Genomic DNA, 27,085 nt, shown 5'->3' with positions numbered 1-27,085 from the left:
ATGACTAGTTCCATCGGATTCAGTGGAGTTACTCCTGATTTACAGCAGAATCGGGCACTAAATTATTAGCGATTACTATCATAAATAGATTTCTAACTTTTGTTGTTCTTGATTTTGTATATTAGAGGGGCTTTGTTTGCTCCCCAGTTGAGAAGAGGAAGGTAAAATTGTTCCACATTCTCAACCCGTGTCCCATATTGTCAGCCCCGGTGTCATCTGTTTGACTGCTGAATGGCTGCAGCAAGGAAATGGATTAAAGAAAAGTCAGTTTTGACAACATATCTTTATCACATTCTATTTCATTGTCTTACTCCAAAGGAATGGAGGAGTCAGCAATGGTCCTGAACATTTTTCTGAAGTTCTCTTCTGCCATTTTTCCCCTTTGAAGGAAGAAACATGTCACTGTGTAAAGCTGTCACCTTGGAATTAACATAATTATTTTCAGAGAGGGAGCAGAATTTGGGGAAAGTTTAAATCCTGAGGGTCCTAATTTTGCAGTTGACCTGAAACTTCAGATCTGCCAAACACCAAACTTTAGGGCAATTTGATCTCTGGATCTGACCTTTGTGACTTGCTCCTATCTCTGTAACAGGTGGTGGGAGGGGACCCAAAGATCTGCACGCACCCAAACTTTAGATCCAAACTCTATGGCTGTGGCTTAGGATGAATGTTTGATGAGTTCCACCTTCCATATTCTTTCCATTCAGGAAATAAGCAGCACCACTGCTTAAGTTAATTACCATCAAGCAAGAGGGGAAAAGTGGACTTCCCCAGGGTTGGACCATAGAATGGAATCTGTTTCATACACTGAGGTGAGCTGCATTTGCAGTTGCTCTGGGTTTAGGGGATGTGCTCGGGGGAGGGAGGGAGCAGAAACAGCACGTACTCTTTCTTGCCAATGAGAGGAAGCCACTGCAGCTGGTGCATGGAGGTAAGAGCGACACACGTGGCCCCAAGGGGCACTGATTCAATGCGAAAATCTGCCACACTCCACGAGGCCAGACAGCTGCTGGCCCAGGGGACTCCCTACTCCCCTCCCTGCCACGATTTGTGGGGCTCGGAGGCTGGGGGAGGCGGATCTACTTTTTGGAGGGGTTGGGGGTTATTTTTTTGCTGCCGAGCCCTGGCACAGGGGCCCGTGTTGGTTCATGCAGCCTTTTCGCTGGCTCGCTGAAACAGAGCAAGAGGAGGCCAGTGCAAGAGAGGCCTGGTGAGTGGGGAGCGTGCATTTAACGATAGACATGCTTCTTCGTGCGCCATTGTTCAGGCTGCAGGTGCTTAGACTGGAGGAGGTTGCAAGGTGCAGGGCTGGAGCCAGGTCACCCACAACTCTTAGGCATCCTCAAGTCTTTAAAAAAAAAAAAAAAAAAGGAAAGAATTCAAGAGAGTCATTCACCAGCCAAATTTAGCCTATCTCCCTGTGCTTTCAGACACACTTCTGCACCCTTGTTCCAAAGCCCCTGGAGCACTCAGAGCTACAAGGGAAGACAAAATATGTCACCCATGCACAAGGAGTCAGTGGTAGGGGAAAAAAACCAAACACAAAACTTTCTTTGCCTCTCCCTCCGTTTCTGTGCTTGGCCTTTAGCTGTGCATTTGTTCCTGGCTTCCTAAGATTCTCCAGCCACAGGGTAACATGAGTATTACTTATGATTCATAGCATAAGCCTATGTGACATTATCATTCATTAAAATGTATTATTATTTCCCACCTGTTTACCACTTTTTTGGGTGTTGGGGGGAGGCGGGGAGGGGAGATCGTTTTCCCTCTAAGTCTGCAGTGAGAAAGGGTGTTTATTTTCAACCTCTGCAGAACTGCTGCCTTCCCAGTCCTGCAACCAAAACGCCAGCTGACTGCATTTTGCCCGCCTAATGACTGCAGAATCGGACCCCCCCACGCGTAAGGCTGCTCTCTGTGTCCCAGCAGCATGTCTGAAGCCAAGAAGTGGTGGGGCTGGTTGTATTTCTGTGGAATGTCTATTAGAACTGGCTGCTTTTCTTCGCCACTGGTAGCCTTCTTTGCAAATCCTTGGTCCCGTCTTGCCTTGCATTCCTAGCCCAGGGAAAGCTACCGCGAGTCAACGAGCAGGATCGGGCTCTAGCTGTATAGTTCCCTGTGATCTAGTTGGGAATCTGGAATTGTTGCTGGGTTGGAAATGAAAAAAGCAGGACCCCCTCTCGGGCGTGGGGCTTGGGAGGAGTGAAGGGCAACGAAACCACAAGGACACATCTTTAAAAAAAAAAAGGGGGGGGGGCAACGAGTTGTTTGATTTATGTCGAGAACAAATCAGGATTCGTGTATATAGTTTGCTACGTTCGGTCACGCGTCCGAAAAAACTTAAAACCTGCTGAGCAAAGCATTTTAGTCCCATCACCTTTAGAAGGGGGGGGGAACTTTTCCTAAAAGGTAAATGCACATCGCTACTGCCAGTTCCTTCACTTTCATTAGCAAGAACGTCTTCTGCGTCCTCCTTATTTTGGTAGCCCTCTCTCCCACGCCCGCCCCCTTCTTTCTCTTCGAATGCCACTTTTCTGCAAGATAATATCACAAAACACGTGTACCAGGAGAGCCAGTGTTTGCAGACCAACGGCATAAAGGCGGCAGTGCTGCCTAATACAACTATGTGTAGGAATCGCACTGTTTAATAGACGCCGCAGGTCCCAGCCTACATTTACGGAAGTATTGCCAGGTATTAGTTCTTGAGTGCTAGCCCTCTACTGGAGTAGACAGCTAGATAGCCAGCCCACCAACCACAGAGACCCCAGACGTTGTTTTTTTTTTAACTGCAATAAAAGACATTTCAGCAGTGGCGTATTGGAGAGAGCATCTGGCACGGTGGCATACTCAGTAAAGCCATATTTGCCTTTTTGGCATGATGAATGGCATAGAGCATCTCGCAAAATGATGGAAAATCGGATGCTAAACACCCATCAGTACTGAAATCCTTTTTAAAGGCGTAACTTAAAACAATGGAAATCAGGGCTTTCGCTCACGTAATGTTGGACCTCCTCTTGCAAAAAGAAAACCCTCCAACTCCTGCAGTTAATCACCGCTTTTTCCCACCCCCAGCGCAGTATCTCCGTGAGTCTTGTGCGAGCTATAACGGATAAAGAAGTCTCACGTTACTTTTGTTATTACATGACATAAAGTCACTTTGCAAATATGTCCACAACGAGCTGTAGTCTTGAATTAAGGAGGAAAAAGTATAACAAGCAAAGAAGTTCGGATCAGGCTCAATTACATCTCAGCTTTATGGGCACCGGTAACATAAAGATGGTCAGAAAGCGTGTTCATGAGCAGCCCTTAGATCCACTTCAGGGAGTGAAGATTTGACATCTAACTTAGCCTTTCATTTCGTATTCTTTTACTTCTTTTCTGAGCACTTATTTCCAACCGTCATCAGACTGCCCTGCAGCAACAAAACCCCATGGGCTCACCAAATGGGAAGGGGAGAAATTGTGGGAACAGTAACAGACTTTCCCTTTCTTTCTTTCTTTCACATTAAAGCCAGGAATGTGTATATGGGCTTGGCACAGAGAAGCAACCGTGGGCAACTCTTGTCTCCTGGCTTAGGGGCAGTGTTGAAATGCTCCTCCATTTGTGAGGAGGGGAGACGGGCACCCCTTTATGCTACAGTTGCTGGGGAGCCTGCTTTCCCCCTTATCTCGTAGAGTGAGTGAAATTTCTCCTCAGGAGGGAATGGGATGAGGTTATGGAGGAGAAGGCACCACAAACGAAATGACTGGTGATGGGAACAAACAAAGCCCGGCTAAGGGCTCGATCCTCCAGCCGCTGAAGTTCATGGAAGGGGTGCTCTTGACACAGGATCTGCCTCTGCCTGACTAGCCAGACTGACGGGTTCCGAAAGGCGAAAGGCAAAGGGAGAGAGCCGTTCGCTGAGACGGCTGCCCTCTGCTGCCGCAGCAAGGAGAGAAGATCCTCTAGCCCGTTTTCCAAACTCTGCCAAAGTACAGAAGAAAGTCATGAGCTGGAAACATCCTCCATCCCTCATGACAGGCGGTATTCGGACCAGGAGCAGCGCGCAAAGATGGGACGCAAGAGGTTACACTTTCATTCTTTGGAATCCGAAACTTTCTGGTCTAGAGAGCTTCGCTCAGACCCAGTTTGTAAAGCAGCTTTTTCCTCTCCTTACGCTTTTGGCCAGCAGCACAGGTGCCGCTGCACCTCCAAGCTATCTGGACCTGTTAGCGGTTCAGAGAACGGGGGCACATTACATTCACCCCCCGATTTCTGCTCACACCTAAAAGAAAAGATGAATTGGTTCTTTAAGTGTCCAAGAGCTACATCCCCGCTTCATTTGCTTCAGTCTCGTTACACGGCTGCACTGAGATATGCAGACAAACGTGCTCCCCTCCTAGCCTCTTCCTCTCAGTAAAATATCTCGCTGAAAGGTTGGCCCCCTGGTAGTTATTTGGGTTTCGTCTCTATTTAGTGAACTGCACAAATAACCAAGGGCAAATGGTAACTCGGGCAGCACAAAAGTTTGGAACTCTTCAGTCCCCTCCAAAGCACTTTTTTTGTAATTAAAAATAAAAGTTTCTGACCAGCTCTAGTGTAAAAAACTGAAACTTAAAGTAGAAGCAGAAGCAGAGGAGCCAATACAGAACTCGTCGGGATACACGGCGCCTGTATGGGATGCAGTCCTGTAGGCCTGAGTGAAATCGCTAGGTTCTCTAAGCAACATCTCACCAGGTGGTTACCACCATCTGTTAATATCTTGGTATTGGAAAGTTTGGGGCCTGAGGCGAAGCCGAAGCTGGCTAAGGGATCGGTTTGGGCTAATATTACATCTGAATTATAAACACAAAGGTTCACCGTTTCTTTTTTTCATCTTTGACAAGTATGATGCTGAACGGGGAGTTCACTCCTAAATCCAGCAATGTGGGGAGTTACAAATAGGGGCTTTTTATGTGTTGCATTTGCTTGCAATTCATGAATTTGGCGGGGGGAGAGGAAAAGAAGAAGGAGTGATTTACCTAGAGGAACCTTTCCGTTTTTGCTCACCGAAAGCTATTTTAACTGCGTCGTCCAAGTGATATTAAGTGATCATTTCTGTTTACAGTAAAGCCTCTAGTTAAACAAACATCACTTCAGAGGGGTAGAAGCGGCTGGGTTCCCGCTAGGGAATGCCTGCAGCTGCCACTCTGCTACTGATCTTCTGGCATTTCTCTGACGAACCAGTTCAGGTTCGGTGGCCTTTCCATGGGCATCCCTGGGTAGGAAAACCGTCCTGGGCTGCCAGCTCCGCAGCTGGACACGGAGATGGTTAGGAATGGGAGCGGACTTTGACTTTCTGCTTTGTTCGCGGAGGGGATGTGAAGAACCAACCAACAAACCAACTCGGGCGCAAAGAAAGGAGCAGTCTGCGTGGGAGGGGGAAGAGCTGCCACAACCACCCCGAAGGGAAACGCTCTGGACAAAGGGGAGGCAGCGGCTGTGAGAGCAGAGGCAGCATTAAGTACACTGTCGTTTCAATGCTGGGCTTCTCTTGTGGAACGGCTTTAGTTAAACTTGTGTTCACCCTTTGACAGGATGGAGGGGGAGACGCAGCGCCGGGGAGCGTGCACTGATCGTGCCTCTTGTCCCGGAGCTGCTGGCTGCCTTTTCTGCGTCGCCTAAGGGATCAGAAAACAGAGGGGGGGTCGGGTATTCGGGACCCTTCTCTTTGGAAGAGGACACGAGAGAGAGAGAGAGAGAAGCAGCCGAACTGGAGGGGGGAGTTTGGACAATTTCAGCCCCACGCGTTACATGACTGGCTGGTGACAGGTCAGCGCGCCGCAGCAGAAATCCACGTGTCAAGGCTGGAAACTGGGGCTTTTCTTTAATGAGACAGATCCTGCGGGGGGAGGGGGGGAGGAGATCCCTACGTCGCCGCATAACGTAGCCGGCAGAGGGTGAGGCGAGGCACGGCACAGCAGGTCTGCCCTAGAAGGGAGGGGCGGCGCAGGTTTGACACCGGGAGCTGCCGGAGTGGCGGGGGCACCGGAGGCCGGGGGCAGAGCAGCACGCCGCCTGCAGCACTCGCCCTCCCCTGCCTGCCGCCTCTTATAGCCTGGTGTCCAGCGCTTCCCAGAGCCACCAACTTCCCCAGCAGTGCCCGCGAGCAGAAACGCACCCACCCCTGGGCTGAAGTGCCCATCCTTCCTTTCCCACGGGCCGCAGCCGTACCTGGCCCTGGGGTTTTCTGTCGCCTCTCACTAGCTCAGTGCTCAGTTGAGCTCTCTCTCCCTTAGCCTGTGGTTTGTGCTGCTCGTGCTTGGGCACTTTGTTTAAAAACTGTTGGATGCATGGATGCAGAAACGACGAACAAAGAGTGAACAAAACAGAGAAAGCATACAGCCATCAGAAATCAGCCTCGCTGGCCTTGAAAATATCCCCAGATAGGACCTCGTGGTCCATTCATTGGATGGGCATCTGAAGAGACACAAAATACTAAACCCAAGGGCTGCGGTGTGTGTATCTAACTACCTCTTTGGCAACTTATTTAGCAATGCTCCAATGCACAGCAGTCAACAAATAAATCAATCAAGAGACGGATATTTATTTTCACACATATTTCAATACTGTTCTTACCTTTCTGAAAGCGGTTTAACCTGTCTGGTCTGGGTTTTCCTTCCAAAGGTTTGTTTTTCCCTCTTTTCCTGCGGTGTGTATGCCTACACATATTTTTAAAGCAAACTTCAACATCATCCGTTTCAAACAGGAAGATGATTCCCTTATAGAAATGAATATGTCTGAGAAAAGGGGATGCTGTGTCTTTACTGTTGGCACAAGTTGTAAATCTGCACTAACCAGTGTAAAACATGACCGCACTCTTTGATCTGATTACATTCCAGAGATACTGGGAAGATACTGATTTCCCCCCTCTCCTACTGATTTAAACCAGGGTATTGTTCAATCGGTATTCAATCAGCTACGTACAAACTTAAATTGATCCGAACTTTAGGGGCAGATTTTATGTCTGAATCAGAGTAGTCCGTAGTAACTAAAAGTGAGGAGCAATTAATCTAGTTGATTAAAAGCCATTTGTTCGGACACACTGCAGCCTGATGCACTTTGTGCTCGTTTTATTTTCTGTCTCGCAAGTGAAAAGTTAACTTAGGCTCACTTAAAGTTCCAGCCTCACATTCAATAGAAAGTGAATCTTCTGTACACCTTGTATTTAAGGTTTATAAGAAGTTTTGAAATAACTTACCTAATTTTTTTAATTTGCAACCAGTGCATCAAAAGTATGTAAGGACTGCATACAAACTGCACAGGAACTGGTTAGGGTTACTGTGTCTGGGTTGCAGGAAATTTGCCTTATATCTGTTGTGCTTTGGCTTCTTCTTCTTTTTTTTTTTTTTTTTGTGCCTCTATTGCTGTAGTTAGTGTATGATGCTGCCAGAGATGATTAGCCACCACTTCCTAAACATCCACAGCAATGATAGCCCTGCAACACGGAGAGTTTGGTTCGCTTCATGATAACTTGTACAGGTCCCCCTCCCCCAAATCTGCTAGAATTGCGGAAAGGAGAAAAACAATCTAAAATCTTAGTGCATAACGTTAGGGGACTTGGTCAGCGCTACTCACTTTGCTGAAGTCTTTTCTCTATTTCAGATGTTTTTTAAAGTTACTTTCTCTTGAAATACTACCCCCCTCCCTGGTTATTAGAAGCAGAGGCGGGGGCTCTCCCCTTTCATGTACTTATCCAGAACTGCGGCGCAGCTTTTGCTGTGCAGTAACATCCCCCGGACGAGCTTTGCTGCTCTTTAGGTAACTGATCTGCCATGCACTGCATGACCTGGAGTGAGAGGCAAGATTCAGAAGTAGATCAAGTGCAGCTCTTAGCTGCTGCTTGCAGATGGCTCGCTCTGTGGAAGCACCAGATTAGGTGATAACGTCTCCTTCCCTGCAGCACTGGGGAGGAGGGGGGAGCTGGGGAAGGGATCCAGTTTCTCCTCCTCTTTTTCCCCCCTCTTTTTTTTTTTTTTTCTCCCCCTCGTAAGTTCTCGGTTCACTGTCCCCCCTTCAATCCGAAGGAGCCTCCCGATTGGGCGCTTGGCCTGGCCCACGTCATTCAGACTGTGACGTGTAGTCTTCCTGTTTCCTTCAGCTGTGTCTTAAAGTAAATCTTGTTGTGGTGCGGAGCCCTCAGCTGAGCGAGGCTGCTCCGCTGCCTGCAGAAATAATAGACAATTACAGCCAGGCAGAGGAGTGCGGCTCCAACCAGCTCTTCCCTCCCCCCTCCTCTCTCTCTCTCTCTCTAACACACATACACACTCTCACTCTCTCTCTCTCTCCCCTACACACTCACTCATTCTCTTTCTCACACACACACTCACCCTCCCTTGTCTAATTATAATATTCATAATCAGCAAGCTATCAGGCTCTCTCTCTCTCTCTCTTCCACCGGCACAAAAAAAAAAAAAAGGCTCACTTTCATCGCTTTTGCACTGAGTAAGTATTTCTCTCCCCCTCTCCACCTTTTCTTTTTTAATCTTTTTCTCCAGCACTTGCATGGGCTGTTTGAATGATACCAAATAATCCCCAGCAAAATACTGATCACCGGTGTCAAATGTGTGTGCTTCTTTTTCCAGGGGCTGGGGGGGGGGGGAATTGCAATGACTCTGTTAAATGAATAATAACAATAATCAAATAACTAAAGCAATAGCGATTTGTTACCCCGAAGCTTCAGTGGACCCATCCCTGTAGCCTGCCCAGTCCTGAAGAGTAAGTGACCTGGTTGTTGTGGGGGTGATATTGTTTGTCTCTTCTCTGCTTGGCTCCTTTTCTGCTACCTTTTGTTGACTCCTCTACTTTTGTTTTTTGGTGGTTGGAAGGCACTTTGCTGCGGATGGAAAAGGCGAGGAGTGTTTTACTTCTTTTTGTGGCACTGGGCTTCCTCTTCTTCCCCCTTTCCCATCCCCCCTTTTTAAACTCCTGGTCTGCTCCTATGAGCCATCTCTTTGTCTTGTTTATTATAGCTGCCTTTCTTTTTGTCTGTTCCAATTTGCTTGTCATTTGCATGTCTCTACTTCTCCTTTTTTAACCCTCGCCGGGCAGGACAGGGGCTTTTTCATGATGATTACTTTTCATTTCGAAGGGTGGGACGGGTTGAGAATTGTGGAAATGTACTGAAAATGTGATCGAGCGAGCACACGAGGCTAGACATATGCAAGTTTAGAGATAAGGTTATTGATCTGGAGAGGCATTAGAGACGTTGGTGCTTTTCCTTTGAGAAGGGGTTGATTTTTCATGTTGGTGATTTTTTGTTTTCTATTTAAATCTGAGGACTGACCAAAACCACTTCGCCAGCTGTGTAAATTGAGTTAAAATGCACGAGGCCAGGGTCCTTTCCGAATGGGCCTGTCCAACTAGCCCTGGGAGAATGGGGAAAGGCGGAGGGAAGTGTGCTTTAAGTTTCGCTAAGTCTCGAAAGGGGGAAACGGGGGAAGAGTACAGCTGAAAATGTAAAGCCCTGTTCGGACCGTGGACCGCTGGAGGAGTGAGGCTGGTGCACCATTTGTGTACAAACTCAATGTGCGAAGCCTTCCTCTCTGGGAAGCGGGGAATAAACGGGCTTCTTCCTGGTCAGACGGCGTTTGCTGGGTGGATGGCAAATTAGAGGAGGCGGGGGGTGCAGGTTAGACTCGAGGGAAGCCGAAGGCAGATTTGCACGGCAGGTGGGGATGTGGGGGGCTGGCAATCTTGGCAAGAGGCGCAGAAAGGAGCCCTTGCACGTTTCCCAGTTGGAAAGCCGCCGTCGAGCACCGGTTTGCTCGAGAACTCAGGCTGAGAAGCGGGTCTAGCAGCCCCGGTGGGCTCTTGAAAGGAGACGGTCGCCCTCGTCTTTCTTTTCCACAGCTAAGGAAAGGTACCGAGAGCCGCATCGAAATGCGCATGGGCAGTGCCAGCCAGGTGTGCTGTGTCAAGAAAGACAGGTGCAAGTTTCTCTCTCTCTCTCTGCAGCTCCTCAGCACAACGACGGTTACTGCAGGGTTTATGAATTTATGATGCATTGTTAGCCAGGACTGTCTGCTTTCGTGGCTAGGACCTGTGGGGTTTTCTTCTTTAATGATTGTTTTAAACCTTGCCCGGGGAAATCTGTAGGGCCGTGAAGAATACTAACAACGAGTACAGAGCAGCATGTTTAAAGTCTGTTTCAAAAGAGGCACCGAACACTTTTTTTTAAAAAAAAAGCTGGTAGTTTAACTCCACGCACCTTGTCAGCCTGACTTCTGTCTTCTGCTTTCCTTTTACTTGATATTCGTCATGTAGGCAGAGAGATCTTGGGTAATGTGTTTGGGCTTTAAAAAATCCAAACACGTCCCTGCCTCCTAACTGTATAGAAATCACACCTTAGACCAGAATCAACCTGTCTGAGTTCTACATGCTGTGCATACTTTCCCATTTCCAGAAATAAGAGCTATGGACACTCACGTTAGTACCTTGATAAAGCAGGATTTGTCAATTGTATAAACTGCACATGGTGGTGGGTTATGTTTGCAGGCTAGAGAATCCTTTGAATATTGAGTAAAAGTTGAAAAAAGTGTATTTATTTTTATCTTCTATGTTTGGCACCAGTTCCAAGCCCGTACAATGGGCAATTCATATTTCTTGCTGTGAATAGTGTATCTCCAATGTACTAGGTTTATGTACAGTACATGAATGCGTGTACAGTGTCTGTGGAAAAGTACACACGTATACACATTTACTACCCGATCAGAGAAGAGCTAATATTGCTAATAGGCTAACAGAGGGTTTTCGAAATACAGCCATTTAACTATTAGATGTAAAATCTTAGACCGTTTGTTACTTCTATCATCTTGACAGGTCTGACAGTATGTAAAATGAATAACACTAAGGTAAATTTCTTACATGTAAATGTGCATGTGGCACATGTCCTTTAGGTCTTTCTTATGCTTGCAGTTTTTCTATTATCTGCCACCAAGCATATAAAGTTTCCTGCCATTGAAGCCCATTTGAGGGTTTATTTCATCTGCTTTTCTTCCAAAGATTACCTTGAACCGCGACAATGTTTATTAATACTCGAATGCAGATGCTTGAGTGCCAACCGTTTACTGAGTTGAACTTCAATAACAAGTACAATGTACTGTATATACTTTTGCTGTCAGTTCCTTGCTGCAAATCATATAGTTTACAGTGAATGACACTATCCATATTTAACTTACTTTTCTACAGGTCAAAAGCTAAGGGGGCCTTTTAAAGTACATTACTTATGATTTTTTTATGATCCGTTAACAAAATTAAATAATCATAGACACAATCAGATTTGAAATGGGCATCTTTGTGTTTAGTTGCAGAATTAAAGAATATTACAATTTATATTCCTCAGATCGGAATTTATTCTTTCCCAAAGTATACTGTATTGACAATTTGATTCAAGCATTCTGATTTAATGGCATAATGTAATTTGAAAAAGACATCTAGGCTAGCCTGAGTTGAGTTTATAGTAGAAATCTTGTGAATCTTACAGCTTTGGACATGCATAGATTCCACGTGGGCTCTTATTTTCTTTCATGAGCATTTAAACAACAATTATTCAACTGGTTTGTAAGGAGAACAATGCTGACATTTTTGTACTATAGGGATGATTTTTATCTCTTTCTCACTTTGACAAATTGTCTAAACAGTGCAATCTGCAGATATGTGATCACAGGTATGTTTCTCCCCATTACAGTGAAGGCCTGAACCTGTAAGACGCCAAGTATTGCCTGAGACGTGTCGAGTAACCTCAACTCCCATGACAGTGAATGGGAGTTGAAGATGCTCAGTACTTCATAGGAGTTGCTGTGGATGGGCTGGATTGGGCCCTACATGTCCATGTTCTTTAAGGGGGATTGTATTTCTGTTTTAAGATAAAGACTGGCTCATACAGCTTCAAAGTTAATTAGTTTAATATTTTTAGTTTTTGGTGTGGAAGGATCCTAATAAAGGAGCTATTAGTGCACAAATAGCTGTTAATTATTTCTGTCCTGTTTAAAATTCCTCCATAATAGCATCTTAGCTAAAGGAGATCCTGTCTGTCAAGAATTCTATTTGAAAGTGTCCAGGAAAACCATTCCAAAAATTAGTAAAACACTGGTATTGCTAAGGAACAATTATTAATTTTACAGAAAAGAATTTGTCACTTTGTACTTCTCAGCAGTGCAGTGGAGTGATTTTTAGCGCCAGAACATAAGAATAGCCATACTGGGTCAGACCAATGGTCCATCTAGCCCAGTCTCCTGTCTTCCAATAGGGACCAATGCGAGGTGCTTCGGAGGGAATGAATAGAACAGGTAATCATCAAGTGATCATATGTAAGTGTAATGTGTTCTTCAGATTTAACTATCTTTGCGTATGTGGGATACAGCTATCTAAAATCGCTTTCAACTCATGTGCCATGGCGTATTCTGCCAAAATTAGATCGACTATAACCCTTTCATTTTAAAGTTTTGAATTTCCCTATTATCAAGAGCATGTTAAATTTCTTTAGTTGCATTACCATGGTAAGCAGAGTGTAAACTTGCAAACACCTGAGCAAAGATAGTAGTTGGCTGATGAAAAGACAGAATGAACAATTTTCAACTTTGCAGGATGATGGAATTCCTCAGTGCATATACTTCATATTCAGTGCTTTGGTACTGTTTATTCAATTGGTTATTTTGTATCGATTGAGTACCAAAGACTTTAGTTGTCAGTACAGATTCCTTCAGAGCTATTCAACTTTAAATAAGCTGGTCATTCTTACTAAACTTTATAGAGAAATTTTCCTGGATTGAACTAGAATAGGTATCTAGTATCCAGTATAGAATCTAGAATATCTATTCTATCTAGTATATATTATCAAACTAGATATTGCATAAGTCGCTTACTGTCTAACTACAGCAAAATACCTGACATCATACCCCATTCTACAGACATCTGTATTAATAGTTTTAGGACCATGAATCCTTGAGATGTCTGGAAAGAAACATGTTTGCAAATTTGTTATATTGGTGTGTATCTAGTCATGTAAATGGATATTGACTATATACATGCCTTGTGGATGTTGCATTACTCAGAAGTTAACCATTATTACAGATATATTCTTAAACTTATTGTAATGAGAGTTTTTTAAAGGTAGGTAGAATAATACAAGCTACTTTATCAGATGGATTCAGAGAGGTTCTGAGCACCTTATCTCACATTGAAATCCATGGAAACTGAGAACGTTTGCTATCCTGCAGGAGGCATTCAGCACCTGACAGGATCAGGCCCCTACATGAAACTACATATGCGTTCAGGGTTGATATAATGAAAAATATACTTGGCAGAGAGGAAATGTGAAAAGTGACTTGTAATACAACGGAAACCTTAACAATTTTAAACTAAATAATTGAAGAATTCCCTTGCCTTTAAAACAAAATTACATAACAATATGACCTATAGTATGGTATTCTCTAAATAAATATTCCTGAATGGATGTACACAGACACCAACATGTATGTAGGAAATATAGGGCTGATGAAATATGCAGACAAAGTAGGAATATTTTTTTCTTTTCTAGTATTAAAGTCTTCCCTGTGATATCTGTGTCATATCCAACAATCACATTCTTGCTGAATTGGATTTTGCATTCTGCTGTCCACTGTGTTCTGTTTTCCTCTGGACATGACCCCTGGAAGCCAAAATATTGAGTCAATATAATTCAATGGATAAAGGAGACATTATTTAGGCTGAGAATAGTGCACATTTTAAGACAGAAGCCCCGTAGGCTTTGTTGAATATCAGGGGCAATCCACAAATGTCTAATGCACAGTGTGAGAGTAGCACCCTCAACCTCCAATAAGAATGGAAGAGAAAAAGGGTGCTCACTCCAGAGCACCTCCTATGTGTTAAGGGAAAACTGATTTCCCTCATGGTGGTAGCAATGAGCTAGTAATGCATGGTTTGTGGGAGAGGAAAATGGAAGCCTAGGAGGAAGGATGCGGGGCGATGACCCTATGACCTGTTTCAGCTAACCCATTTCCTGAGTCACTGCCTCAAGGATACAGCAGGCCCTCTTTGTGTACATCGTTGGCTGGGATTGGGCAAGAGAGAAGGAAGCTCTGTTCAGATGGAAGCGCATGAAACATAAAACTTGACATTATATTTTGATATGAGCCTGGGAACTTATTGCTGGATTTTAATCAAGCATTATTTAACTATGCAGCAAAGGAAGGGAAAGAACGTGGTACGGTTTATTTTTTTCTCGTGTTGATGGTTATTTTGAAGCTAAAATGCCTATGGGATATTTTACATGCAGAGGCAAAAGCTCTTAACATTTCCTTGAGGCTATTTCATGTAGCTTTCAAACTCCTATACTTTAAAGAGGAATGTAAACGTTCACTGTTTCTTATTGGGCCAATGTTCTCCACTGGTGTAGATGAATGCCACCCAGCAACTTCAGTGAAGTCATCCATTTACATCAGAAGAGAATTTGGCCTTTTATTTATGCAAATCACCTTTCACCTCTAGTCTAACTCAATACGAAGGCTTGGCATGTTAGGTAGAGCCCTGCATGGTTATAAAATTTGTATTATCTTCCAAGATGCGATCCACAGACACGGTTGGCGGATGCAGATATCCGCAGTTATAAAGTTATATCTGTGGATTTGCAGGGCTCTAATGTTAGGTCCTGTTCTTGTCCTCACTGCAGTTAATGGGAATATTGCCATTGACTTAAATGGAAGCAGGATGGTGTCCTTCACAAATACCTTTCCAGTCAGGGCCTGATTCTGCTACTCTCACTTGCATGGAATAGTATTTTGCTGTCTGAGTAATCCCATTGATTCCCATGGAATTACTTGCAGAAGAAGACACCACTCAGCATGAGTAAAGGTGTCAGAATTGGACCACAATGATTTGCCATGTGCCATTTTTGTTTTTTAATTCCATAACCTAATTTGCTTCATGCACATTTTGTATTAACAACAATTTCTGACCAGAGCGCTGGCAACAATTATTGGATCTAGATTTCCAGTCCGAATTCAGGGAATTTTGATTCTATTTTATTTTCCCCTCCTGGTTAAAAGGAGTCCGTAATATAAACAAGCATCGTATACTTTTCATAAGTCTTTAACACAGAAGCTCTGAAAATTCTTTTAGCAGATCTAAAATAATACTTTTTTGTCAGTGTAAGCACTGACTACTATTTTGATTTTTTACAGATTATTTCATGCTGAAATTATGCCTATTTGCATGGATAGTCATTCTTTAAAATTAGCCACAGATGCAGTCCTAGGGAGCACGTAGATGTTTTTACAGGTGAACCGAAAGAGATGGGAGCAATTCCAAAAAGTCTGCGTGCTGCCTTTGGCAATATACCCTGTTATTGTGAAGATTGTGCACTGTTAAGCAAATGTGAAGTTTAATGTTAGATAAACACAGCATGAAAAATATTTTAATGTTACTTAGTATAGTGTTAAATTTTAAGAAACAGGAAGAAACATTGCACTTCATGTGCAATGTGCATATAGCATCACTAGTTAATAAGTCACAAATTATGTCAAGAGCCTTTTATAAAATGCAAGGAAGTGTTATCTTTTTATACGGTGTTCCTGGGAAACAATGAGAGTTCATATAAAGAGAAGGCATCTTCCTTTCTCATGCAGTTGATTGATGTTATATTCTTTCATCTTTCCATATTTTCTCTTTTCTGTTTTTGCATGTCACAGGAAATAAGATTCTGTGTATCCAAAATGTTACATGTAAGAATGGCTTCGTTGGGCATTGAGGTATTATTTTTGGAGCCTGTACTAAAACAGAGATGTAGCACTGAAAAATGCCTTGGTTTTGCTTATGCAAACAATTTAATGCCATATATCATAGCTTATGAAATGTGAAAATTTCATGCTCTAGCACTGGGATTTAGTTTGAGAATATAAATTACCAAAAAGGGCAGAGTATTTGGGGAATTTAAAACCTCACAATGGCAACTCAGTGGCATGTGCTAGGTTATATTAATGATATACCCTATTTTTGCTTTCTCTTTTTTTCAATAAATATATATATTTTCTAATCCTGACCATTCAAAAAATCTTAATGCATCTTGATTCACTGAATAAATGCTGCCTTAATGATTTAAGAGAGTTTTTGCAACGTAAGTATTAAATGTGTGTATGTTTTCTCTCACTCACGCATACATCATTCTATGTGAAATTAAGTAAAAGTTGTTATTCTGACCTTCGGATGTTTGTTTATCAGGTTTTTTTCTCTTAGTCTTAGAAAACACAATTACAGTTTTTACATTGCAATTGATATTTTTTTAATCCAAATTTTATACAGCTTCTTGTTTTAACAATAAATCTTAAATAAGGACTACTTTCATCTTCTTTTGTAACACGTATCTCAATGCCCTACATTTAATCAATTGGTTGTCAAAGGCTGTGTTCTTCTAATCTACTGTTTCTTCTGAAGATAAACAGTATCATTTTAGGCATTTGTGCAAGAGAATCATATTACTGGTGCTTAAGCAGTTTTTGCTTTTTTAAATCTTAATCCATCTTAAACCAGTGGAGCAGAAATATTTAAAAATGTTTCATTTCAAGCAGAGTGCATAATAAATTGCAATAATTGTAATGTGCCATAAATCCCAGAGCCTGTGCATTTTGCATTTTATTCAGGATTGAGGTCAGGAAATTTGGAGAAATTTAAAGAAAATGATTCATCAGTCCTTTTGTTCTGTTGGCCAGGGTCCCAGGATTCTTGAGCTGAGCCCAGCTGACAAGCTTTTGAAGATGGCACAATAACAGTCCAGTGATGCCTGACCATGACAGCACAGCCCTCTTAAGCAGGCAAACCAAGAGAAGAAGAGTTGATATTGGAGTGAAAAGGACGGTAGGGACAGCATCTGCATTTTTTGCAAAGGCAAGAGCAACATTTTTTAGTGCCATGAATCCCCAAGGTTCAGAGCAGGATGTTGAGTATTCAGTGGTGCAGCATGCAGATGGGGAAAAGTCAAATGTACTCCGCAAGCTGCTGAAGAGGGCAAACTCGTATGAAGATGCCATGATGCCTTTTCCAGGAGCAACCATAATTTCCCAGCTGTTGAAAAATAACATGAACAAAAATGGTGGCACAGAGCCCAGTTTCCAAGCCAGCGGTCTCTCTAGTACAGGCTCAGAAGTACATCAGGAGGATGTATGCAGCAACTCTTCAAGAGACAGCCCCCAAGAGTGTCTTTCCCCTTTTGGCAGGCCTACGATGAGCCAGTTTGATATGGATCGGTTATGTGATGAGCACCTGAGAGCTAAGCGCGCCAGGGTTGAAAACATAATTCGGGGTATGAGCCATTCCCCGAGTGTGGCATTAAGGGGCAATGAAAATGAAAGAGAGATGGCTCCGCAGTCTGTAAGTCCCCGAGAAAGTTACAGAGAAAACAAACGCAAGCAAAAGCTGCCTCAACAGCAGCAACAGAGTTTCCAGCAGCTGGTTTCAGCTCGAAAAGAACAGAAGCGAGAGGAGCGCAGACAGCTGAAACAGCAGCTGGAGGACATGCAGAAACAGCTGCGCCAGCTGCAGGAAAAGTTCTACCAAATCTATGACAGCACTGATTCCGAAAATGATGAAGATGGTAACCTGTCTGAAGACAGCATGCGTTCAGAAATCATGGATGCTAGAGCAAGGGATTCTGTTGGCAGGTCAGATAATGAAATGTGTGAGTTAGACCCAGGGCAGTTCATTGATCGTGCAAGAGCCCTGATCAGGGAACAAGAAATAGCAGAAAATAAGCCTAAAAGAGAAGGTCCTAAGGAAAAAGAGCACGGGCCAAACTCCTTCCATCCAGAAGGCAAACATTTGGCTGAGACATTGAAACAGGAACTGAACACTGCCATGTCACAAGTTGTGGACACAGTGGTTAAAGTTTTCTCATCCAAGCCCTCCCGCCAGCTTCCTCAGGTCTTTCCACCTCTTCAAATCCCTCAAGCAAGATTTGCAGTTAATGGGGAAAACCACAACTTCCATACCACAAACCAGCGTCTGCAGTGCTTCGGTGACGTCATCATTCCAAACCCGCTAGACACATTCGGCAATGTGCAGATGCCTAATTCCACAGACCAAACAGAAGCACTGCCCCTAGTAGTTCGCAAAAACTCATCTGACCAACCTGCATCTGCCCCACCACCTGGTGGCCATCATGCTTCTCTCCATCAATCTCCACTCTCAGCTACCACAGGCTTCACCACATCTTCCTTCCGCCATCCCTTTCCACTCCCCCTCATGGCGTACCCATTTCAGAATCCTTTAGGTGCTCCATCTGCCTCCTTTCCAGGGAAAGATAGAGCCTCACCAGAATCCTTAGACTTAACTAGGGAGACCGCAAGTCTGAGGACCAAGATGTCGTCGCACCATATGAATCACCATCCTTGTTCACCAGCACACCCTCCCAGCACAGCTGAAGGTCTCTCTTTGTCTCTCATAAAGTCTGAGTGTGGTGACCTACAAGATATGTCTGAAATCTCACCTTACTCGGGAAGTGCAATATCCTTTTCTAAAACAAATATAATCTGTTGCAATACCAGGTCCAATCTGCGCAGGTTTGCTTTCCCCTTTGTTTGGGTAACTAAAAAAAAACTTCACTGCATGCATAACTGTATGTAATGCTTTCGTGCAGAGTATTTCTGGTAATATGACATTTTAAGATGGAGTAGCCAATGACTTGTAAGAGTAGTGATTAAATAAAGTATCAGGTAATGAACAGCGCTGGTTCAGCCATAGTGTTCTGCTCTTTCCCCACATCACCTGCCTGACCTATTTTCAGGGAGAACTTTAAACAGATTCCTCCCTCTTCCCCTGTAAAACATTTGCTTCAATTATGACAGAAAGTAAGAGAGGCTTCAGGGCCCAACTGTGTGGAACCTTTCCTCCTGTTGGTGAACACTTACTCACAGGAGTAGTTCCACTGAAATAAATAGCCATGCTCGCATAAGTTCTCACAAAGGTAAGAGCTCCACAACCAGCCCTTTAGGGATGTCTCGTTCAGTAGTGTCTCTGTGCTGAAAACACTTAACCTTCCAAATGATATTTTCCCCCCTATTAAAGCCAACGTAAGCCTGACCTATTTTAACAGTGTCATTGCTGACTCTCACAAAGAACAAACGGTTGGTTAGTTGTAAATCTCCAGTTCGGTTCTCAAGTGAGAAAACAAAACACAAAAGATACAGGTACTGATGTATTCAAGCTGCATCAACTTCTTTCCCCCACCCAGAGGTCTGTTCCTCAGCTCTTGTGCAGCTGCCTGCTATGCATGATTAACCTCTGTTCAGCCGTACACAGAAATCTTTTGTCCTAACATACACAAAGCAAATTATTTTGGAAAGCTAGAGAGCACAGTTAGATATAAAACTTCAGCTGTATTACATTTACAGGATATTTTCCTCTCTTCTTTTGTTTAAATAACTTTTTAGTTCCAGCTCAGTCTTTTGTTTTAAAAAAATACAGCTCCGCTTATATTTGCACGTATCCTGATATTTCCATGTTAATTTTCTGTTTACTAGCCCTTCGGGGAATTTTTTTGGAGCAATTACACTCAATCCCCTCTTTCTCTCCTCCCCCTTCCTCTAATGTGTGTTCTGGTATGGTCAGAAGATTTTATTTTAGAAAAAAAATGACTAAACGTGGATAAAATCTGATATCTGCCCGATGCGAAATTGAGGACTTTCAATGAAGGATACATTGATATTTTATACTTAGGGTAAGACCTCTCCAAAAGGCAATCGCACAAGTATAGAGCCTTAGTTATGGTTAATTTCCTTTCTAAATTGAAGGCAATCATAAGTGAATGACCACACCCATTCTTGAGTAATAATAGTGATATTGATGAAGTTGTCCTTTTTCCTGTAGTAGAAGTAGAGGCAGGTGCCAGGTATATGCTTTTATCATCAATGAATATCTTTTTGTGGTTAATAATTTTGACTTATTAGATTAGTTGTAAACACAATTTTTTTTAAGGACCTGGGTGCCTCAGCAAATTGATTTACAGGGGTTCAAGGCCTGATCCTGCATACTCTTATTCATGTGAGTAGTCCTCATTCATGTGAATTGTCCCATTTGACTTAAAGAGATTACTGATGTCAGGGTGTGTTGGGTCAGGCCCATAGAACCCTTTGCCTGTAGATTGCTGGTTCAAATCGGGCTTGGGTTGGTGTTATCAAAAGTTTTTGCCATCTTATGACTATTTTCTGGCCTATGTAAAATGTGTTGCTGGTCTCAGTCCAGCAACCTAGGGGGCAAGTGTTCACATTTTGAAAACACCACAAATGGGAGCTATATTAGCAGGCAGATGGTACGTCTACACTGGAATACAAGACCTGTGGCACAGCTGCAGCTGGCCCCAGGTCAGCTGACTCAGGCTGGAGCTGTGGGGCTAAAAATTGCAGTGTAGATATTCGGGCTTGGGCTGGAGCCCAGGTTCTGGGACTTCCCCCCCTCTCAAGCCCCAGAGCTTGGACTCGAGCCTGAATGTCTACATTGTAGTTTTACAGCCCTGCAGCCCCAGCCCTGCGCGTCCGAGTCAGCTGACCCGGGTCAGCCACAGGTGTTTAATTGCCGTGGAGACAAACCTTTAAGGGCCAAAGCATGAATGGGAATGGAGACTGAAGTAGCATCTCATCCCATGGAGGTGATGTCTTCAAGTCGGGGCTCATATCCATTGTCAGGGGAGCTTGGACTGTCTTTGTTCATACAGTGTGAATGAAAAATGGGTTTCAGTTTAAGACTAGCATCTTCCATAAACGCTAAAAATTACTACTTGAAATAAAAAAACCCAACCTTCCTTCCTCCAAATGCTGCCTTCTGAGGCACTCAGAGCAGCTTACAGTGATGTCAACTGGAGCCACAGCTATGCATCCGAGGCCAAAATTTGGTAACTACGCAATTGCCGACTGGTGGCCTATTATTTTGTTTTAAGCAGAAGTAACTTTTCTTTTCCTTCTTGAAAGAAGAATGAAAAATCTTTCACTTCTTCAAATGGGGACTGAAAAGGAAAAGCCATTCTATGTGTATAAACTGTTTGTATTTCCCTTGGCTATAACTGTATTGGACCCCTCTATTTATTATTACAGTGCGACTCGGTGTTTTTGAACTTTTGCTGTTTCTGTTGTCCTGTTTGGTTTCTGCCTTCCCCCTCTTTGCTCTGCAGTGTCCCCCCCCATTATATTCTTCTCTCTCACTGGCAGCCATTATCACAGCATGTTACTTCTGATGGAGAAGGTATGCAGGCAGCCTCCTTTAGAGCCAGTGCCACTCTGAAGGTTAGCCAGTGGGGAAAATGAATATTAATATGGTGATACTCTCCCCTCCTCCCCACGCACCTTATTCCCCTGACACTATGCAGACACTCTGACTTTCCCAGTTAGTCACTAGTGCAGCCTGGATACAAATATATTTGAAAAGCTGCTAGATTCTTAAATGCCAGCTATACAGTAGTGTGTACACCGATACACAACTCTATTGTGGTGATATTTTTCTAGCAACTGCCCATTTGTCCATGTAGCCTATAGTTTATTCTAGGCAAAGGTGTATGGGAGAAAGCATGGAGGTTTGTTTGTAATGGGCTTTATTTTGACCCCTTTACTTCACATGGTTCAGTGTGCATGTATAACAAAATGTGGGTCTTAAGAGAGGCAGTTCTTCCTTCACAACAGAAAGCAACATCTGTTTCTCTGGACAATACAGCCAGGATAAGAATAACAGACTAGCAGATACATCCAAGTTCAGGTTTTAGTAGTAGGCTGAAACACTGAACCAGTGCCTCTTATTGTTTTCTAAACCTACATTTGTAGAATGCATCTGATCATTAGCATCCTTGTTGAATTGTGCAAGGAAATAGTTAATGTTTGCGTACTCTGCTAAATAAGATAAGATGCACCTGCACCATGAGTTCATATCTTGGTCATGAATGTATTTTATATCTTTGCAAACTAATCTGTTTAATCAAATATTAAGTTTTATTCAAATTCTAATAGAAACAGACAGCCAATTGTTTTTTTGCGTGATCATCCTTGTCATGCACCCTCTTTGCATCTCAAGAAAAATAGCCTTGTTCAGCCCCAAAACATTTGCATATATCAAACTGAAGCACAACAGTAGTTTTTTTGTGCCGTTAAGACATCTGCACAGGTGAAGATGTTCAGCATTTTCTCCATGGAAGGAAGGTTTTAATAATGCAAGTGAAACTTTTAAAAAATTCTTCATTTTTAAATAGAATCCAATCCAACTGGGGCGAGTTTCTCAGTCTAATATGTGAAAGCTGTAATTTGTGAATTACAACATTTTGAAATGAAGAGAATTAAACTTAAAAAAAAAAAAAGGGGGGGGGGGAGCAGTTGTACAGCAAACTGGATAACTCTGTGCTGTTGATAAAACATGGGAAATGCCGGTGTACTTTCAGTCCAGCCTCTTCTATCAAGGTTCTTGAAGACATGCAGAAATATTCCTAGCAATTCAGAGTTATACTGAAAAAGCAACCATTGGCTAATTTAAGCAGCAATTTGGCCTTACAACTACAGATATTTTACCTGAGATTCCTGCTCCTTTCTCCTCATCCAGTACCAGTGTATGGTACAAAAGCCTAATAGAACATTTCCAGGAATTTGAGACGAAAGTGAGAGGAACAGAAGATTATCTTCACATACAATTATTTTAGCGGAAGAGGGTCGTTACTCAGATGGATTAAGCATTTGCTTTCTGGCACAAATCAGGTGCAAGAGTCTACATGTAGTTTAAGTTTAAACACACAGAGTGTATATATATGTTTCCATCCCTCACCCTCACTTCCTATTTCTTACATTTGCCTTTTTGCTGCTGCTCTTTTAGGTAAGGCTATATTGTACTTGGTAAATACACAACACTCAGCCTCAGGTTGTTTGAACACTGCTTTAGGTTCAGCTGCAGTACACTGTTTCTCTGATCTTTTATGTTCCTGAGCAGATGTCTTTCATTAATTTATGGATTTATCATTTCTTTCTTTCTTCCTTTCTTTTCTTTTTTTTACACCTGGCAGCTGGCTCAAGTTTCAGCAGTTATTGTCTATTTTGCATTACACATAGAATTGAATGTCATCTGTCTTCACAAAGCTATGGCTAAGAGAATTGAGGCAAGCCACATGAGCTGCTGGGACGGAGCTTGTTTGCGTTCCATTCTGTACCCCACTCACCCCCCTTACCGTCTTAATATTTATTTGTGCTCATTTTCTTTCCTGGCCTTGAATGGGGCTTAGCTCGTGTTCAGTACAGCTGTATGTTTACTGAATCTATTCCATCATGAGTCATTGTGCGTGTGTAAGTATCCTGGAAACAGCTAGTGCTTTCTTGGAAGAACAGTTGCTTTTCGGCACAAGCACTTAAAAGGGAAATTAACCAATTGGTCAGTTCAGTTTTATACTGAAATAGCAATGGGCTATCTAACAGTTGACTCTTAAGTGCTTCATTAACGATTTTTAATAGTTTGTTAGAGCTCTATCCTTCTTCACAATATAACCCTAATCTTAGGATCAAGACAAAAATTTATAGTGCGCTAGATTTCACTTTAAGAATCCCAAGTGCTTAGCAGGAAAGCATAATTCTAATAAAAAATGGACTACTAGGGATTTGAGTTTTAGAACATCTTTTAATACGTTTTATTCAATATCAATATCCTCTAGCATTATTACAGAAAAGTAAGAAAAAATCATAAATGCAACGTGATTCAAAACACTTAACCAAGGTATAATATGCTTAAATTCAGTGAATACCTGAAGCTTGGGGAAAGTTTAAGTTCATATCTTAGCTTCCATTGAAATGGACCAAATGCCAAACAAACACGATATCAATACGCTATCTATTTCAGGGGAATTATACATTAAGGAGATTTAGGATTTTTCTTTTACTTATTGAAGTATATTGGTTGGCTAGTTCATGTTCCCCTATGGAATCATATAACAAAATGGATTTCTGGTGTGGAAGTTTTGACTTGTCTAAAACTCTTATCACTAAGGAATAGGTGACAGCTTGCTACTATTATTTCACTTATGCGTTTTGACAGATGGCACTGAAGAGTGTAATGCTCTTTTAGACTTCTCTATCAGTCTAATGGAGGTAACTGGAGGTTCTTTCAACTCTTCTCTTGGCACAAGAAGTATGTCAGTCATAAATTATCTTCTTTGTAATCATTAAGCATCTAAAACAAAACACAAGTTCACTGAGCTGTTTTCAGTGTACTTTTTGTAAACGAAGAGGGTTTTCAACTATTTTCAGTAGCTATTTTAAAAGATTGCTATATTTTTCAGTTTAAAAATGAGCCTTCTCTTTTCTACAACTGCATCTTCATTTATGAATAATACATGAATAAATAACCATTTTTAGACTCAATTCAGTAGATTGAGAAAAGCTATTCTGTTAAAAGAATAACCCTAAATAGTCTGTTCCCTCTCGGCACACATTTCTTTGAACTTCCCACACTGAGAGCTGGAACTATTCATTTTGTTCTCCTGCATTACCGGCTCTGAAAGGTGAAGACACCTCAGCTGCAGAATAGCTGTGAACTTGTTTGACCTTTCTCCACCATAAGGTGTGAAATAGTGAAATTTTCGTTGAATGTCGTTAGGAGAAACAGTCCTTAGAGAAGCTTCTGGGAAGAACCCTCAATTGACCTTGTGGGGACCACATTGATTTTCTCCACGTGCATCTTCATTTCTGATAAATTATAAAGCCATTAATTTGCTGAGGAAATGGCAGGGCCAGCCTGCGGCACAGATGTGACCAAAGCCGTCCTAGCACACAGTACACAAAAGAGTGCCAAGAAGCTGGGGGAAAATCAGAAAGCCTAGATTGTTATGGTTAGCTTCACATTCCCTTGGGAACTGTTTTAGTTGCTTCTGTTTACAGATCAAAAAGGTAATGATGTTTCCAGGATAAATAGGCCTCCTTATAGGGTAAGTGGCCATTTATTGATCTGCTAACCCACACTTATTGATTAGTTAGCCCCAAATACAGTTTCATTCTCTGAGGAGCTAACTGTGTAAATCAGAACCAGATCATTTTTTTTGAACTACAGAGGGTTTTTTTTGTTTGGTTTGGTTTTTTAAAAAGAATTTTAGCTTTCATTAGAAAGCTAGTAATTGAAGCAAAGGAATAACTGAATTAGAGAGAGTAACTCAAGATACTGAATTACATTGACATTAAAGAAAAAGGTAAAATATGTTGCTTGCATGAAACATTGCTCAGAATCATAAAGCAACTCTGATTGTTTCATGTGCATTAGCATTATATGAAATAAACTGCACAGTGCTGGGAGAAAAATAAACTAGATTGGAATTGCAAAAGAAAGAAAAATCTTGTGATAAGTTTTTTTTTGCAGCACATGCTTCATGCATTTGTTTCCTTAGCAACAAGTGAACATACATATGGTACACAAACCTTAAACCTGAAAAATTCCTGCCACCAAGAATGAACTGAGAGACAATATGTGTTATGTATCCTCATATATCTCATTTAGTTGTTTTGCAAATAATTACAATTCTAAAGAGCTGCAAATGAATGTTAATAATTTGTCACTCAGTCTTTACAGAATATTTCTTGAAGGAGCACTTTGCAAGCCCTGTATATTCAGAAACAGCTTTTATTCTCAAGCAAAGCATTTTCCTTGACTAATTCAATCCTACATGCAGGAAGGTCTGTCACCCAATCACTTGAAAAAGGCCAAGCTCATGTTCTTTTACACCCGGTACCCAAGTTCCAATATGCTGAAAACCTACTTCTCAGATGTAAAGGTAGGAAAAACTCTTATTGCATGCTTGCATTTTTGTGGTGAAAATGTATCACTTTAACACATTTAAGGTAAATGACTATTAATTCTAATGTAACCACTAAGAGATTACAGTTGATCATTATTCACTTGACTTTTTTCTACTAAGATTTGCTCGGGACCCATGTCTGGAGTGGAGGGGGGAGTTGGGTTTTGTTTTTGTTTTTTTAATCAAGAAAGAGTCTGAAATAAGCAAAATAAGAATATTTAGTACAGTTGGATGACACAGTTTTACATGTGTATATCATCTAAAAAAGAAATTTCTGCTGGTGGCATAAATGTACTTCCAAGAACATTTTTGGAGCAGCTCTCAAGCACTCCCTAATTGTTTCATTTCGGTCGGTTCCCTCATATTTGTGCTTACATAAGCACACTGTAGATTCCCTTTCTTTCTGTCAAAAAGAAACAGTACATTGAAATTCTCCATGCAGTAACTGCTTAAAAACAAAAGTGATGATTGTCTCTTATTTACAACTTAATTTGTTGTTGATGCAGAGTACACTGAGCATAAGGAGGATGAATAAAGTGACAGATTCAGGCCACATTATTCAAATGAGGATATGAAAGCTGTCGACGTACAGCTGCATCCTCCCTCATTCTACAGAATATTAGGACCTCCTGATTTTTTCCCTAAAAGTAATTGTTCCTTCACATCAAGTTGATTTTGTGTTAATCATCTAAGTTTTTTTAATATAGATTGGATTTTAATGATTATAATGGCACACATGGTGTTATTATCTAAGGAACTTTATAAACATTACATTAGCTTAAATTAGTTTGTTACATTCTCCCCCCTCTCCTTCCCGCCCCCCAACAATTTACTCAAGTCTTTATTTTAACTATCTACATGTTTATGGGGGTTTTTTTTTCTATCTTATTGGAAAATTGGCTCCCAAGTTTGTGACTTGGCCCAGTTTTAAGAATGAACAAGTAAGGCAATCCTCTTCACTTTATTTTAACTTTATTGAAGGGTTCTCCCCCTCCCCCACTTTCCTGTTAGCTTTCATCTAATCTAATGTCACATCAAGTTGAACATCTTGGTGGGTTCCTCTGCCTCCCCCCCTTCTGTGCCCTCAGAGTTGAAAACACGTTTCTTCTCATTCAGTGCCATGCATTGGGCGGATGGTAACAGCATTAAAAAAAGCAATGCAGGCACTTACTAGCCTGAATGGCTGGTCAAGAATCATTAAACACAAAAAAGGCTGTGAATCACACAGCGGGCCAAGTGACGGGTTTGCTCTGAGAGTGGTTCCACCTGGAATGGAAAAAATCT

The 27,085-nt window shown here is 42.1% G+C and overlaps 1 protein-coding gene across 5 annotated transcripts in view; it reads left to right on the top strand.

Annotated features, from left to right (window-relative positions):
- The first annotated feature begins 8,154 nt into the window (after positions 1–8,154).
- Positions 8,155–27,085, top strand: part of PROX1 (prospero homeobox 1) — a 53,420-nt gene continuing 34,489 nt past the window's right edge. For 4 of the 5 annotated variants that reach the window (XM_067564977.1, XM_067564976.1, XM_067564974.1 and 1 more), the window contains exons 1-3: positions 8,155–8,460; positions 16,722–18,512; positions 25,672–25,777. In XM_067564977.1, coding sequence (XP_067421078.1) covers positions 16,789–18,512; positions 25,672–25,777 — 1,830 coding nt within the window. In that variant the 5' untranslated portion in view covers positions 8,155–8,460; positions 16,722–16,788. Of the gene's footprint in view, positions 8,461–9,777; positions 10,444–16,721; positions 18,513–25,671; positions 25,778–27,085 lie in introns of those variants that run through there. The other variant, XM_067564973.1, reaches the window with a different exon arrangement.

This window comes from Emydura macquarii, unplaced genomic scaffold (genome assembly GCF_026122565.2).
Source record: "Emydura macquarii macquarii isolate MOO-44397 ecotype Brisbane River unplaced genomic scaffold, CSIRO-AGI_Emac_v2 contig_2676, whole genome shotgun sequence".
Taxonomy (NCBI): Eukaryota; Metazoa; Chordata; order Testudines; family Chelidae; genus Emydura; species Emydura macquarii.
This window is presented reverse-complemented; position numbering and strand designations above follow the sequence as displayed.